The sequence below is a fragment of the Nannospalax galili genome, unplaced genomic scaffold (genome assembly GCF_000622305.1).
Source record: "Nannospalax galili isolate Female #2095 unplaced genomic scaffold, S.galili_v1.0 scaffold441, whole genome shotgun sequence".
In the NCBI taxonomy this organism is placed as follows: domain Eukaryota; kingdom Metazoa; phylum Chordata; class Mammalia; order Rodentia; family Spalacidae; genus Nannospalax; species Nannospalax galili.
Window position 1 is genome coordinate 9,733,543 of NW_008348089.1, and position 13,049 is coordinate 9,746,591.

At 49.6% G+C, this 13,049-nt stretch overlaps 1 protein-coding gene across 5 annotated transcripts in view; it reads left to right on the top strand.

Annotated features, from left to right (window-relative positions):
• The window catches only part of Nt5m (5',3'-nucleotidase, mitochondrial), a 39,896-nt gene extending 27,887 nt beyond the window's left edge, over window positions 1–12,009 (top strand). For 2 of the 5 annotated variants that reach the window (XM_029569095.1, XM_029569094.1), the window contains exons 4-5: window positions 4,916–5,030; window positions 6,441–9,181. In XM_029569095.1, coding sequence (XP_029424955.1) covers window positions 4,916–5,030; window positions 6,441–6,583 — 258 coding nt within the window. In that variant the 3' untranslated portion in view covers window positions 6,584–9,181. Of the gene's footprint in view, window positions 1–4,915; window positions 5,031–6,440; window positions 9,313–10,813; window positions 10,918–11,956 lie in introns of those variants that run through there. The other 3 variants (XR_003851355.1, XR_003851356.1, XR_003851357.1) reach the window with 3 other exon arrangements.
• Window positions 12,010–13,049: the final 1,040 nt, after the last annotated feature.

Genomic DNA, 13,049 nt, shown 5'->3' on the forward strand with positions numbered 1-13,049 from the left:
CTATTTCTCCAGCTCCTGTTTTTTTGGTTTTTTTTTTTTTTTTTTTTTCTTGTTGTTTTTGTTTTTCATGGAGCTTTTTATTTTTTAGTTAATTTTTTTCCTGTGGTACTGGGGATGGAACCCAGGACCTTGCACGTTAGGTAAGGCTTCTACCATGATTTATAGCCCCAACCCTTCTTGTATTTTTAAATTTTGAGGTAGGCTCTCACCACATTACCCAGGCAGGCCTTGAACTTGAAATATACCTGCCTCATTCTCCCAAGTATTGCAGACCTTTGCCACCAGGTCTGGCTTAGTATTATTTATTTATTTATTTATTTTTTTTTTATTTATTTATTTTTATTGTGTATGAATGTTTTGCCTGCATGTATGTTAATGCACCACATGCATACAATGCCCGAAGAGACCAGAAGAGGGCATTGGATCTCCTGGAACTGAAATTATAGACAGTTGTTAGCTGCTACCATGTGGGTGCTAGGAACCAAGCCCAGGTCCTCTGAAAGCGCAGCTAGTACTCTTAACCACTGAGCCATCTCTCAGGCCCTCTGGCTTAATAAAATAAAATTTTTTCTGTCTTTTTGGGACAGGGCCTCCCTGTAGTCCCAAGCTGACCTGGAACTCACTATGGAGACCAGGCTGGCCTCGATCTCAGAAATCTTCCTGCCTCTGTCTTCTGAGTGCTGGGATCAAAGGCATGTGGCACCACCCCTGGCTTTAAAAATTCCTTTTTATTGTGATAAATACATAAAATATAGAAGTTCCTCTCTTAGCTCTTTCAACTATTTTAGCCTTGAAACTCATGAAATGAGGAGAAATACTAGTGATTTTTTTTTTTACTTTGCTAAATTAATAGTTCTAATTCCTTTTTTTGGTAGGTTATTGGGGCTATTAAAGTTTAAGTCTAGTAACATTTATTTGCTATATACAAGGCATTAATCCAAATGTTTTGTTAGCCAAATTCCCATTACTGTAAAAGATACCTGAGATTTAAATGAGTTCATAAAGAAAAAAGGATTGTCTTTGCTCAGAGGTTTGATTGGTCAGCCCTGTTGCTTTGGGCCCATGGCAAGGCACTGCGTCATGGCAGGAGCTGTTATAGAGCAAAACTATTTCCTTCATGGCTGGAGAGCAAAGATAAGAAGAGAGAGGTGCCAGGGTCCCACAACCGCCCTTGAGGACATGCCTTCCACAAGGTCTGATATTTTAAAGGTTCTACCACCTTTAACAGTGCCACCCTAAGGACCAGCCTTTACCACATGGGCCTTTGGGAGACACCAAAGATGTAACTGTATCAGTGTTCTACATCGATTTTGTTTTATTTAATATATTCATTTTATTTATTTAATAGTTATTTAATATTTTATTTCATTTCAATAACACCATCCTAAGGATGCCCATTATCTCACAACTCAGGCATTATCAGAACCGTAGAGTGGGAAGGGCACCTGGGGCCTCTGATTTCGGGTAAGATCCAAGGCTAGAATTCTTCCTGAATACCTGCTGTGTGCCAGGACTTCCATGCACATCTTCCCACTGAGCCTACAAAGGAACCCGTGAGATAGATGTTCTATTTGCCACACATGGATCAGGCAGCTTTCTGAGAATGAGGCTCAGTGGCAGAGCAGTGGCATGTCCATTTAGAAGTAGTAACTCTAATGATCTTGGCCGTGGTCCATGTGGCTGAGGCAGGAACCTGAGCTCCCTTCCAGCTGTGAGGCAGGAGGGTGCAGTGGTGGCAGCTGCAAAGCTGGTGCCATACTGGGCACTGCCACTTCCGTGGCCCTGGGCAAGGCACTGACCCTTTCTGAGCTTCAGTTTCTTTATCTGCATAGACGTTATAGACCGCTCCACTTTGTCGTTTTCCTAAATAAGTCCTCTGTGCCCCACTGTGGTCTTCAGCCAGGTCCTGCCAGAGATGAGGGACACAAGACTAGGTATGTGAGATCAGAAGCTTTGTGGTGATTTGATGTTGATGTTGTGTCCAAGCACATGGTTAGATTTTTATCACTTACAAAAAGTGTTCACTACAATGAATTGGAAATTGACAGAACAAAGCAAAACTCATCTCTGTGGATGACTTGCAAAGCATGGTGCTCAGGGATCCCCTAGACTTAGCTTGAACTTATATTTCCTGCCCATGGCCCAAGCCTACCTTAAGACCTTTTCTCCTGAGCCCCTGACTCTAGCACTGGGTTTCTCTGGCCTCTCAAACACCTGAGCACATGCCTGCCTCTGTTCCCTTTGTCTAGAAGGTTCTCCTGTCCTAGAAGAGCAGGCTCCCATGTGGGGATTCAGCTGCCTGTGCCATCTTCTGGGAGAGGTTTCTCCCATGCCCTCATCTGGGATCTGATCTGCCCCAGAACCCTTGTGCCAATAAGCCTGGGCTGTGTGTTAGTTGTGGGCTCCTACTGGGAGGAGGCCCATGGTCTCCCCAGTTCCTTAGTATGCTTTAAACCAGACAGGGCCAAGAGCTACAAGAGTGGGCTGGATGCCCGTGTCCAGGTTTTCATGAGGTAACAAGCCGGTGGACATCAAGTTCACTTGAAGTGTTAGCCCTGGTTTCTGCCCCTTCAATCCTGCTTCTGCACTACCACCATGCCAACACTGAGGGCCACCTGTGTCTTCTTTATGGCCCCTGTAGCGGGTCCCAACCTCACCCAGGTGAATATTCCAGGAGCTCAGCCCATCTACTATCTACCTGCCTATAGCACAGCAATTTGACTCTTGCTAAGCTACCTCCCTAAGTGGGTAGGAGGCTGTTTCTCTATCATGCGTATCTTTCTGAGAAAGGTGGCTTGCGGGGCCTCAGTGCTTCATTGAGGCCTTAGCCATGAGGTGTTCATTCCTGGTCAGTGATAGATAAAGTAGCTTATCGATGAATCTGGTTCATCAGGAGAAAGCACCAAGACACAGATAAAACTCTATCGGAACAGAGTTTATTAGCAAAGGAACACATGGGACATTCCCTTCCGGGCAGAGAAAATATCTGCCCAGGTCGTGAGCTGGGGTCTTTTTTAAAAGGGGGAGGCTTCTGGGAGGATGCAGAAGGCGGGAAGATATATTTTTTTAAGTTGGATGGGGGGAAGTGGGAGAGAGGGACTGTTAAAACATGTCCTCTTTAGAGATCAAAGGGGAAGCCTGCTTGTGTTGGCCAAACAGTGGAGAAAAGTCTGCTTCTCTTGACTTCAAAGACCAGGGTTTTTGGAGGCCCCTTTTCTCAGGGGCCTCCTGTTGGTGAGGGGGCGGGGCCATCTGAACTGTAACAGCCAGAGTGACCTTGGGCAGTCTGGCCAGAAAGAACTGTTTCTTCTTTGAGTCTCTTTGCTCACTGGCTTGTTTGGTCATTGGCAGTATTCACAGAGTCATGGTCCCTGTCCTAAAGGACTTGAGGGGCTACCTGGGCACATTGTACGGATATATGCCTGTGGCTACAGATGTGGACATTGCCTGGAAGGACAGGAGATGGGAGGTAAAGGTGATGGAGGCAGAGGAAGAGACAGTTTTAAGAGCTGGGTCAGGGTAGAGGCATGCCTGGGCATGTCTGAGTGTGCACATGTTTGTGTGCATCTCATATACGTGTATCCATGTGTGTGGTTAGAGGCTGGGCACCACAGAACTGTCTGGAAATTAAGGTGGCCACTGTGGGGCCTAGGAGTGGAGGACGTGGAGGCTGGGGCAGGGCAGGGCCATGCAGTCCCATCTTTACCAGGTCCTGTCCTGTTCTCCAAGCACTCCTGTGCTGGAGATCACTAGGCTCAACATGTAGCCTGGGTGGCAGGTAGGTGTCTCCTCTATGGGGAGAATCTGGGTGCATTTGGGTATCTAGGCTTATAGGAAGGCCTGGCCCACAGAAGAAAGCCATACTTGTTTATGCAGAGCCAGTGGGGCCCCTGAAGGGGCCAGTTCTACCTGAGGCTTTGCTGCAGGATCACCAACAACTATGCCATCTTCTGTGGAAGCCATTCTGTGTGAGCACTGGCATCCTTGCAGCCATATTCCATCTTGTAGCTGTTATTTGTTCTCCAGGCAGGGCCAGAGGAACCTGTTAAAGTCCATACTAATGCTGGGTCTGTGAGCAGATTAGGGAGGGTGTGAAAGGACAGCCCTAGCCAGATTGAGCTGCATGCTGGGCAGAGCTGGGCCACTGTGAACCACATGCCCAGGGCCCACTTATCTAGGGATCCTGAAATTGCTCCCCATAGAGCTGGATGGCTACTCAGGCCACACCAACCACTGCCAGCTGCACAGTTGTAAGGGGAGCAGGAAGGCTGTTTTCCTAGTAGTTACAGTATCTAGGAAAGAGAGAGGCTGCCCAGAGCCCCACAATGACAAGGGGAAGTATAGCCTGCCAGCACAAGACTGCACCCTGTTCAATCAGTGGTGGCTGTCATTGTGCTCTGACACCTGAGCTTTCTGCCTGTCAGTCCTGTAGACACCTACTCTGTCTTTCTGTGCACCTGAGACACCAGTGGTCTGATGCAGTTTGCACTAGCATGGAAGCTCCCCCTGTCCCCAGACTATTGCTCTGCTTCTTGCCCCAGTGTCTGTCTTACATGGTTTGAATGAACCTGGGATAGCTGACACTGAGCAGATCTGCTGGTTGTCTGCTTTTGTGTCAGCTACCTCAGGGAGACACCGACTTCCTGGAGGACAGAGGCAGCCAGTGTTACTGTCCTCTGAGTGCTCAGGGCATGCTATGTAGCTCTGGGGATGTTAGGTCTGGGTCTGAGTCATGACCCTGCTACAGTCTAGCTGAGGAACATGCAAGGACACAACCACTGAGTGCCAGCTTCCTGGGCACAGAGCTGCGTGAACTGGTCTTTGGTACCAGTCCCTTTCCCTTCTGAATATTGGAGTCCTAGGCCGAGCCATCCACCAACTCTGTCTGATGTCATTTTCTTATCTGACCCTCTAGTATGCCTGGGTGGAGAAACACTTTGGTCCTGACTTTCTGGAGCAAATTGTGCTGACCAGAGACAAGACTGTGGTCTCTGCCGACATTCTTATTGATGACCGACCGGATATCACAGGCAAGTGGCCTGTGGCGTGACAGGGGAGGTGGGCAGGGAAAGGGCAGATACTCATGTTCTCCCTTCTCCTAAGTAGCAGCTTCTTCACTCCAGTGCCCACCATCACCAGGTGTTTGTCAGCACCCATGGGAGCATCTTCCTGTTAAGATGAGGTCCTCTGCACCTAGGGTGAGGGTGCTACTGGGAGTCAGGAAGCTCAGGCCCTAGACTGCAGCTTAATTTGTTGACCCTCCTGAGTGAAGTGAGGACCCAGCTCTGATTATCAAACCTTTATGTTTAGTAACAACCCCCTGCCCTCTTTTTTTTTTCCTTTTCTCCCTCAAACATAGTTTAGAATGAGTCATATATATCAGGAAATTACGGTATATTTTCTGTTGCTGAAAATGGCTTGGGAATTTATTTGTCCTTTTGCTTCCAGCTGCCCCTTTCCTAGAAAACAATCTCTTTTAAAAGAGAGGAAATTTGCCAAGCATGGTGGCACAGGCCTTTAATCCCAGCACTGGCAGGTGAATCTCTGAGTCCCAGGCCAGCTGGGGCTACAGGGAGACCCTGTCTCAAAAAATAAAAACAGAAACAGAGAGAGAGAGGGGGAGAGAGAGAGAGAGAGAGAGAGAGAGAGAGAGAGAAAAGAGAGAGAGAGAGAGAGAGAGAGAGAGAGAGAGAGAGAGAGAGAGATTCCCTCACATAGCTGAGAAGGTAAAGTCAGTGGTCTTTAGGCATGGTGGGATCTAGGAGTTCAGTCAGTCAGTCCACTCAAGTTCCTGCCTCCTGGATGTGTTCTGCATAGTTTTGCTACACCCATGGTCAAGCTGCTTCTTCCTGGTAGTCCTTAGGAGTTGCAGGGCGACACCCTATACAGGACACATTAGTGGGAAAACACTGTCTCCTAATGGTTTTAGAACTACCATGGGAAACATACCCATCCTTCCACCCCATCTCTGTCCAGCAGCGCATTCACTCTGTCTATTGAGAGGGGCCAGCCAGCCATGAAGTCTTCCAGAGGATTAGGGTGACATGATTCATGGAGCTCTGGCCACAGGAGTTAGTGGGTCACAACCCAAAGGAGCCTGTCCACCTGCAGCACAGTGTGAAGGGAGTGTGGAACTAGCACTTGTAGGGGCTGTGCCAGCCTGGGTTTCCCATTTGAGGCAGTTCAGGCTAGGCACAGAGGTAGCTGCCACCATGTGGAGCTCTTCCTGCATATTTCACTGAGCACCCTGTCTGTGCACATTGCCTTGTTTTTACCCTTCTACCCTTGGTAAGGTAGGTTAGTGGAACATCGCTTTGCAGACAAGGAAACTGAGTCAGATGAGGTGCAACCCCTGCCTGAGGATCTTAGGATTTGGCTCCAGGATATACCTGGGCCACAGCCTCTGAACGAGGTTCTGCTTCCCCCCCCTCCCCCCGCAGGGGCTGAGCCACACCCCAGCTGGGAGCACATCCTCTTCACCTCCTGCCACAATCGCCACCTACAGCTGCAGCCTCCACACCGCAGGCTGCACTCATGGGCGGATGACTGGAGGGCAATCCTGGACAGCAAGCGGCTCTGCTGAGAGTTGTGCTGTGGCTCCCCCACTGCCCAACATAGAGTTCACAGCTCACGCACGACTGGACAGCAAGTGGGCCAGCTGAGGGCTGTGCTGTGGCTCCCTGGCAGCTCCTGGAGAATCCCCACTGGACACCTCAGCCAAGATAACTTCTTGCCACATGTCCCCTCCTACCACCAGCCCAGCAAGGCCTTAATCTGATCTTGGGGCAGAACTGAGAGAAAGGCAAGTGTTCACAGGCAGCTGGGTAGGACCTCAGGCAGTAGCCCCAGGCTACCACCTCTCACTGCTTACAACAGAGATGTTCCCTGAGGCATTGGGGTACAGTAGCCCAGGGTCTGCAGGCTTTTCAAGGTAAGGAGTGCCAGGGACTGATGACAGGCATGCACCCTTCCACCTCTACCATGACACTTCATCCAACCTGCTACTCAGTCTTCTCTCTCATGGCACACTTAGCAGGTTCCAGTGGCTACCAGGCTGTGCTGGGGGCCAACAGTGACCCTGCCTATGGCCAATGCTGAGATATTTTGCTCACTGTCCCAAGGTCCCATTCAGGGACCAGTAAGGAGTTGGCAGAATGGAACATTTGTTGAACACATGAGAAATAAATGCTGTTCACATGTAGCCTGCAGTGTGGCCTTCTCTAGCACCTGCCCCAGGATCCTCTAGTATGCCAACTGCCTGTTATGTGTCTGGGAGTCCCATGCACTGACCAGCAGGATAGAGGTGGGCATAGCTCTCCTCTGTGTGCCTCACATGATGCCACAGGGGACAAAGGCAAGATGGTTCTGATGGTGGCCCAGCTGGCAGCTTGAATATCTTGCTTGGCCCACTCCACTTGACCTGGCCGGACTGGGCCTCCCTCAAGTACCGCTCTCCACCTGGCCCTACAGGTGGGGATAGAGTCCCTCCTCTGCTCTTCTCCCACAACCAAGTTCCTGTAAGACCTTGGACCTGCTTTTACAGCCTCAGCTTTTGTGCCTTTTGAGCCCATGTGGGGGTGACACTTGATTCAGCTACCTTCCCACTGTCCTCCTACAAATCTGGGGGACCATGGCCTTGAAGACCAATTTCATTCTCAAAATCCCAATGGACATGGTGGCACATGCCTGTTTTCCCAACACGTTAGGGGATTGAGGCAGGAGTATTGCTGTGAGTTCAAGGCCAGCCTGGGCGACATAGCAAGACCCTGACTCAAAACACAAAGACTCAGCATCCCAGTTTGTCCCTTCTCTGAGCCTTCATTGTATGCCTTTCAGCATCTGTGAGAGGTAATCTTTTGGCTGTCTAGGGACACGGCCAGGTGGGGAAAAGAACAGCAGAGAGAACCCTAGTCCCAGAGTTGACAAGGATTTTCATTTCCCAGCTTTCAGCCTCAGCTCTATCACCCAGCCTAGGGAGGGAGGCCCTGGGCTCCACCACCCGGCCTGGACCATGGGCAGCTCTCTATAATACTACCCCATTGCAGTGTGTTATCCCTTGGACTGGGGGTGTGAGTGGGAGTCCCTTCATGGGAACGTGTGGCAGTTGTGTCATTTGGTCCTGAAGCTCGGGCAGGGTAGTGTCCAGTAAAGGTCTGACATGGGTCCCTGGGAGAAAGCCAGTTACTGGAATGTAGGCTTGGTGTCTGCTCTGGAGACCCTCTACTGCCCTGCACTTACTCCTGCTGAGGCCCTCTGAGCAGGGCCAGGAGACAATGTGACACACGGGATGGATGAGTTACTTCTCTGTGACTCCTGGTGGTAGACTTTTCTTTGCTGTCAGCAGCAGGTCCTGTTTATCATGTTTCCACATGACCCCCTGCTGCTAAGTGCCAAGTCTCCACTTAGACCCATTCAGGGCTGGTCATTCTGTGGCAATGAGGGTACTTTCTGTTGCTTGTGACCCTTGGGGATAAGGAGAAAGGATAGGGTCCATCATGTACCTACCAGGTGCCACAGCTTATGTCCGATCCAAGGACAGAACAGTAAACGAAGACCACTCAGCCTTGCCTTGAAAACATAATGACTATAATTCAGGGAGCAGAAAGCAGTGTAGCTCATTTCTATCCTGGTCCTGTTCTGTCAATTACAGACAACCTTGCTGAGATTTACCAGCCCTGTCTGGGTTTCTTCCTCCTACCTCCTGCTCAGGGAATCTCTGGACCCTGGACCCTTCATAGAAGGGCCTGGTGTCTAGCTCTAGTAATCCTTATACTTGTGCTAGGAATGCTGAGAATAGTGTCTACCAACCCCTGGGTGAACTAGGTGGGTAGAAGCACCTCAGAACACTCAGGAAGCACCATAGGGAAGTTCCTTCCTGAAGTTCCTCTGTCCTCTTGGGTCCTCCTCTTCAGGCCTCACTATCCTAGGGACCCAGCAGGGTTCCCAAGATGCTCAAGTACAACCCACACCCAATGAGGGTCAGATAGAAACATCACTGTGCCTTGTTGAGCTTTAATTACATCACTTGCTTTCCTTAAGAGCATGTCCTTGCACCATGGGCACTGCCCACTGGGGATGTGAAGAAGAGCAGTGCTGCCTCCCAGCCTCTCTCATGGAGTGGAGTGGCCGACTCCAGAGCGCAGCCCATCCAACATCAGATGTTGTCCTGCCAGGCCCCTTCAGCATGAGACTCCAAGCAAGTAGCCCAGGTTCTCAGCAGAATGGGCAGTGGGCCCCTGCCATGTGACAAGCATCTCCAGTGTCAAAGGCAACATGTCGCCACCTTGTGCCGTATCACCCTATGAGCTGGAGGTGAGGATGCCACAGGGCTCCTGGTATGGGGCAGTGCCAATAGCAGTTCTTTTTGATGGTGCTAAGGATGAACCCATAGCTTGGCACATGCTACACGGTAATCCACCATGGAACTCCCTCTCAGTCCTACCAATAGCAGTTTAGACCCTGGGGTTCCCTGGTTGAGTCTTATATTGGCTATCATGAGGCCATAGGCTCTACAATGAAATGTTCTTATTCACAAGGGACCCAGATGCAGGAGAGCAGAGAAGGAAGTCTTAACTCGGCCTAGCCGAAGCCCCAGTGCCAGCCTGTGTTGCTCCACACATTAATAGAGTGGAGGAACCTATTCCCTCAACCTGCCCTGTGTGCATTAAGTACAAGCTAGCAGATGCATCAGCAGCCTTGGGGACCTGCTTCCTTGCCTAAGCCTTGATGATGGCAGTGTTTTAGTGTAAAATGGGCACATCAGGGATAAGTCATTGCCACTCCTAATAAGCTGGTTGGACAGTTAGGGAAAGTATTGTCCAGGATAGAAGTCTGGGGGTAAGAATGAAGAGGTGATGGCCTGGGGTAGCTCCCATGTGACAGGAGGTGGCCTCTGGCCTCAAGTTGGTCAGAGAGCTTTAGAGGGGCCTTGGCTGAGTGGAGATAAGCTAGGCCCCTGTGAACTGTCCCCTTTAACCTGTGTTGGTCCAAAAGTGTGTGCTGGGGAGTTATGAGCAAGAGGACAGAAACTGCAGTAGGATCTCAGCAGCCTGGGGGCAGGCAGAAGCCAAGGGGAAGGCAGCACTGGCAAGCTGAGTTGGGCCTCTACTGGCCAGGTCAGGGGGTGGGAGCAACTCCTTACTTGACCTGCTCAGGAGCTAGCTGGGTAGCACACAGCACAGAAACCTCTAACCATAACCAGGTGATGAGACTAGGACCCCGTGAAGAAGCCAGCCCCTGACCCCATATCCTCCTTGGCAGGTATAATGGTTAGTATTGTCAACTTGACACCAAGGAGGCAAACCTCTGGGTACCTCTATGAGGGATTGTCTAGATTAAGGTTAGCTTTTGAAAATGTCTAAGGCATTGTCCTGTTTGCATTAATTGATGTGGGAAGATCCATCGTAGTATGGGTAGGACCAGTCCCAGGACAGGGAATCCTGAACTATATATAGAGGAAAGATGAGCACTAGCATGCATTAACTCATTGCTCTCTGCTCTTGGCTGTGGCTGTAGTGTGACCAGTTCTCTCAAGCTCCTGCCTCTGTGACTTCCTGCCATGACAGACTATAATCTGGAACTGAGCCAAATAAACCCTTTCCCTTAAGTTGCTTTTTACAAGAGTATTTTAACATAGCATCAGGAAAAGAAACTAAGAAATTGGTAACAGGAGTGAAGTTGTTGCTGTGGTAAACCTGACAGTGTAGATTTTATCCCTTTGGAACTGTTTTGTGGGAGGAATTTGGAGGAGTTTGGAACCTCGAGCTAGAAAAATTATTGAATGTTGTAAACAGAGCTTAACTTGCAATTGTAGTTGGAGCTTAGAAGACAGTAAATGCTGAGAGAAATGTGGACAGTGGAGATCCAGCTTACAGCATTTCAGAAGGGACCAAGGACTCCATCAGAAACTGTGACAGGGACCATTTGTGTGATATTTTGGCTGAGAATATGGCTGTATTCTGCCCACATCCTGAGAACGAGTGAAGTTGAACCAAAGGATAACGGATTATTTTGGTTGACAAAGGAGAGGTATATGGGCAAGCTAAAACTTTTAGACAAGGAATATAAAGGCAACAAAGCTGTAACTGTTAGTGAGATTAGCACCATTAAAAAGAAACATGGCACTCTGCACTGGGGCAATAGGAAAGTGTATCTTCAGGGTCAGCACACAAAAACTAATACAGCTGTGGTCCAAAGGGGCTATGGCTACATCTCTAGCTGTTGGTGTTGGGGTCCACATGGTACTGGTTTTCAAGGCATGAAAGATGTGAGATTGAGGGAGTCATGGAGAGAAGTTGAGGCCAGGCACTGTGTGGTAGTGTTGGAGTTCCTATGGAGAGTCCCTGAGAAGCTGCTGTGTGACGCTGCGAAGGTGAAACCTGAGTTGCACTGGAGACCCCAGGATATTGGAGATGCCAGGCCTATGGAATATCTGTCAAGGAGAGCTGCCCATATGGAGTTGAACCAGCCTAAGAGAGAGAATCTGTGTGTGCTTCAGGTGGCAGCGTTGAGGAATGGGCCTACCTGAGCCTTCTGCAGCCCAGTTGATTACATTATAAGCCCCTTATTAATGACTATGGGAACTTTTAAAGTGAATTTTTACATTATGAATGTAGATTTTTATGTGGTGAATGGTCGTGAGCCAGTGGCAACAAGGAGTAGAAGGCTATGGCTGAAAGGGATGTGTTGGGAGGTCATGTTGACGAGGGGTGGAGCTGTGATGGTTGGTGGCAATTGTTGGCTTAGGCAACAAGCCTCTAGGCACACCTGTAAGGGAGCTGATAGGTGAAAGTCTCAGAGAATGTCTGGGAGGGATTGTCTTGATTATGTCAATTGATGTGAGAAGATCATCTCAGTTGTGGGCAGGACCGGTTCTTGGGTGGGAATCCTGGACTGTCTGAAATGGAGAGGGCAAGCTGAGCACCAGCATGCATTCATTCCTCTCTTTTAACTGCAGATGTAATGTGACCAGTTGCTTCAAGATCCTGCTGCTTTGCCTGCCCCACCATGATGGACTGTGATCTAGAGCTGTGAGCTAAATAAACCTTTCTTCCTTGAGTGGCTTTTGTCAGTGTTTTATTACAGTGATAGACTCTAGGTAACAAAGTAAGAGTGATGTCATAAGAGCAGAGGGGGTGCCAGACCCCCAGAGTCGGGGCTGGGAACAGACCCAGTGTTTCACCCAAAGAGCCCAAGTTAGAACCAAAAGACTTCCTTGAATTGGAAGAGGTTGAGCTACTTTTACTACCACTATTTAGCTACAGTGGCCAGTGGTAGGTGCCAGGAACTGGGAACTGTACACCTGAGTATAGTGTGTACATGTGGGTCTTGTCATGTTATCCCTTCCCTTAGCCAGTGTGGTACTGTCACACCCAAGAAGCCAGTACTCAGGCTAGTTGGCTGACAAATCCAGGCCACCCAGTAGGTGGGGGCATGAAGGACAGGAGGGGGCTTGGCACCCAAACCTGTAGCAGAAGTAGGGAATTGGCTCCAGCATCTGGGGGGCGGGGCATCTGTTGTCGCCAGTGACTTGCTAAGCCTCAATTTCCTCAGCTAGGAAACAAGAGTTGATCAGTTTCCATGAGAAAGAGTAGAAGGAAATAGGAACATTTGTCCCCAAACATTGCTGCTCAGTAGAGGAAGCAGACTTCCTGTGTGAAGCAAGGTCCAGGTCTTTGCAAATGGGAGATTCCTTCCATGGGCACTGTCCTAGTTTGGCCACCAGGTGGCAGCCTGGCCCCTTTCGGTGGGGGCATTGCTGACCTGAAGGAGGTGAGCACCAGGCCAGCCAGCTGCTGAGAAAGAATCAGCAGTTTGGTTCCTTCTGTCCTTTGCTGAGAGTACTGCGGACAAAGGCCCAGCCAGGCAGAGGGCCAGATCCTGTCTACCAGGGGAGGGGGTTTATCCCAACCTGCTAGTCTAGCCTGAAACTTCAGATGCCCATGTCCCACAGGACTTCACAGAAGCTGGAAAAGAAACAGTCACTCTGTTTCTGACCGAGGAGCCTGTGCGGGTCCCAGCTCATGTTGCCTTGTATCTACAATGACTGT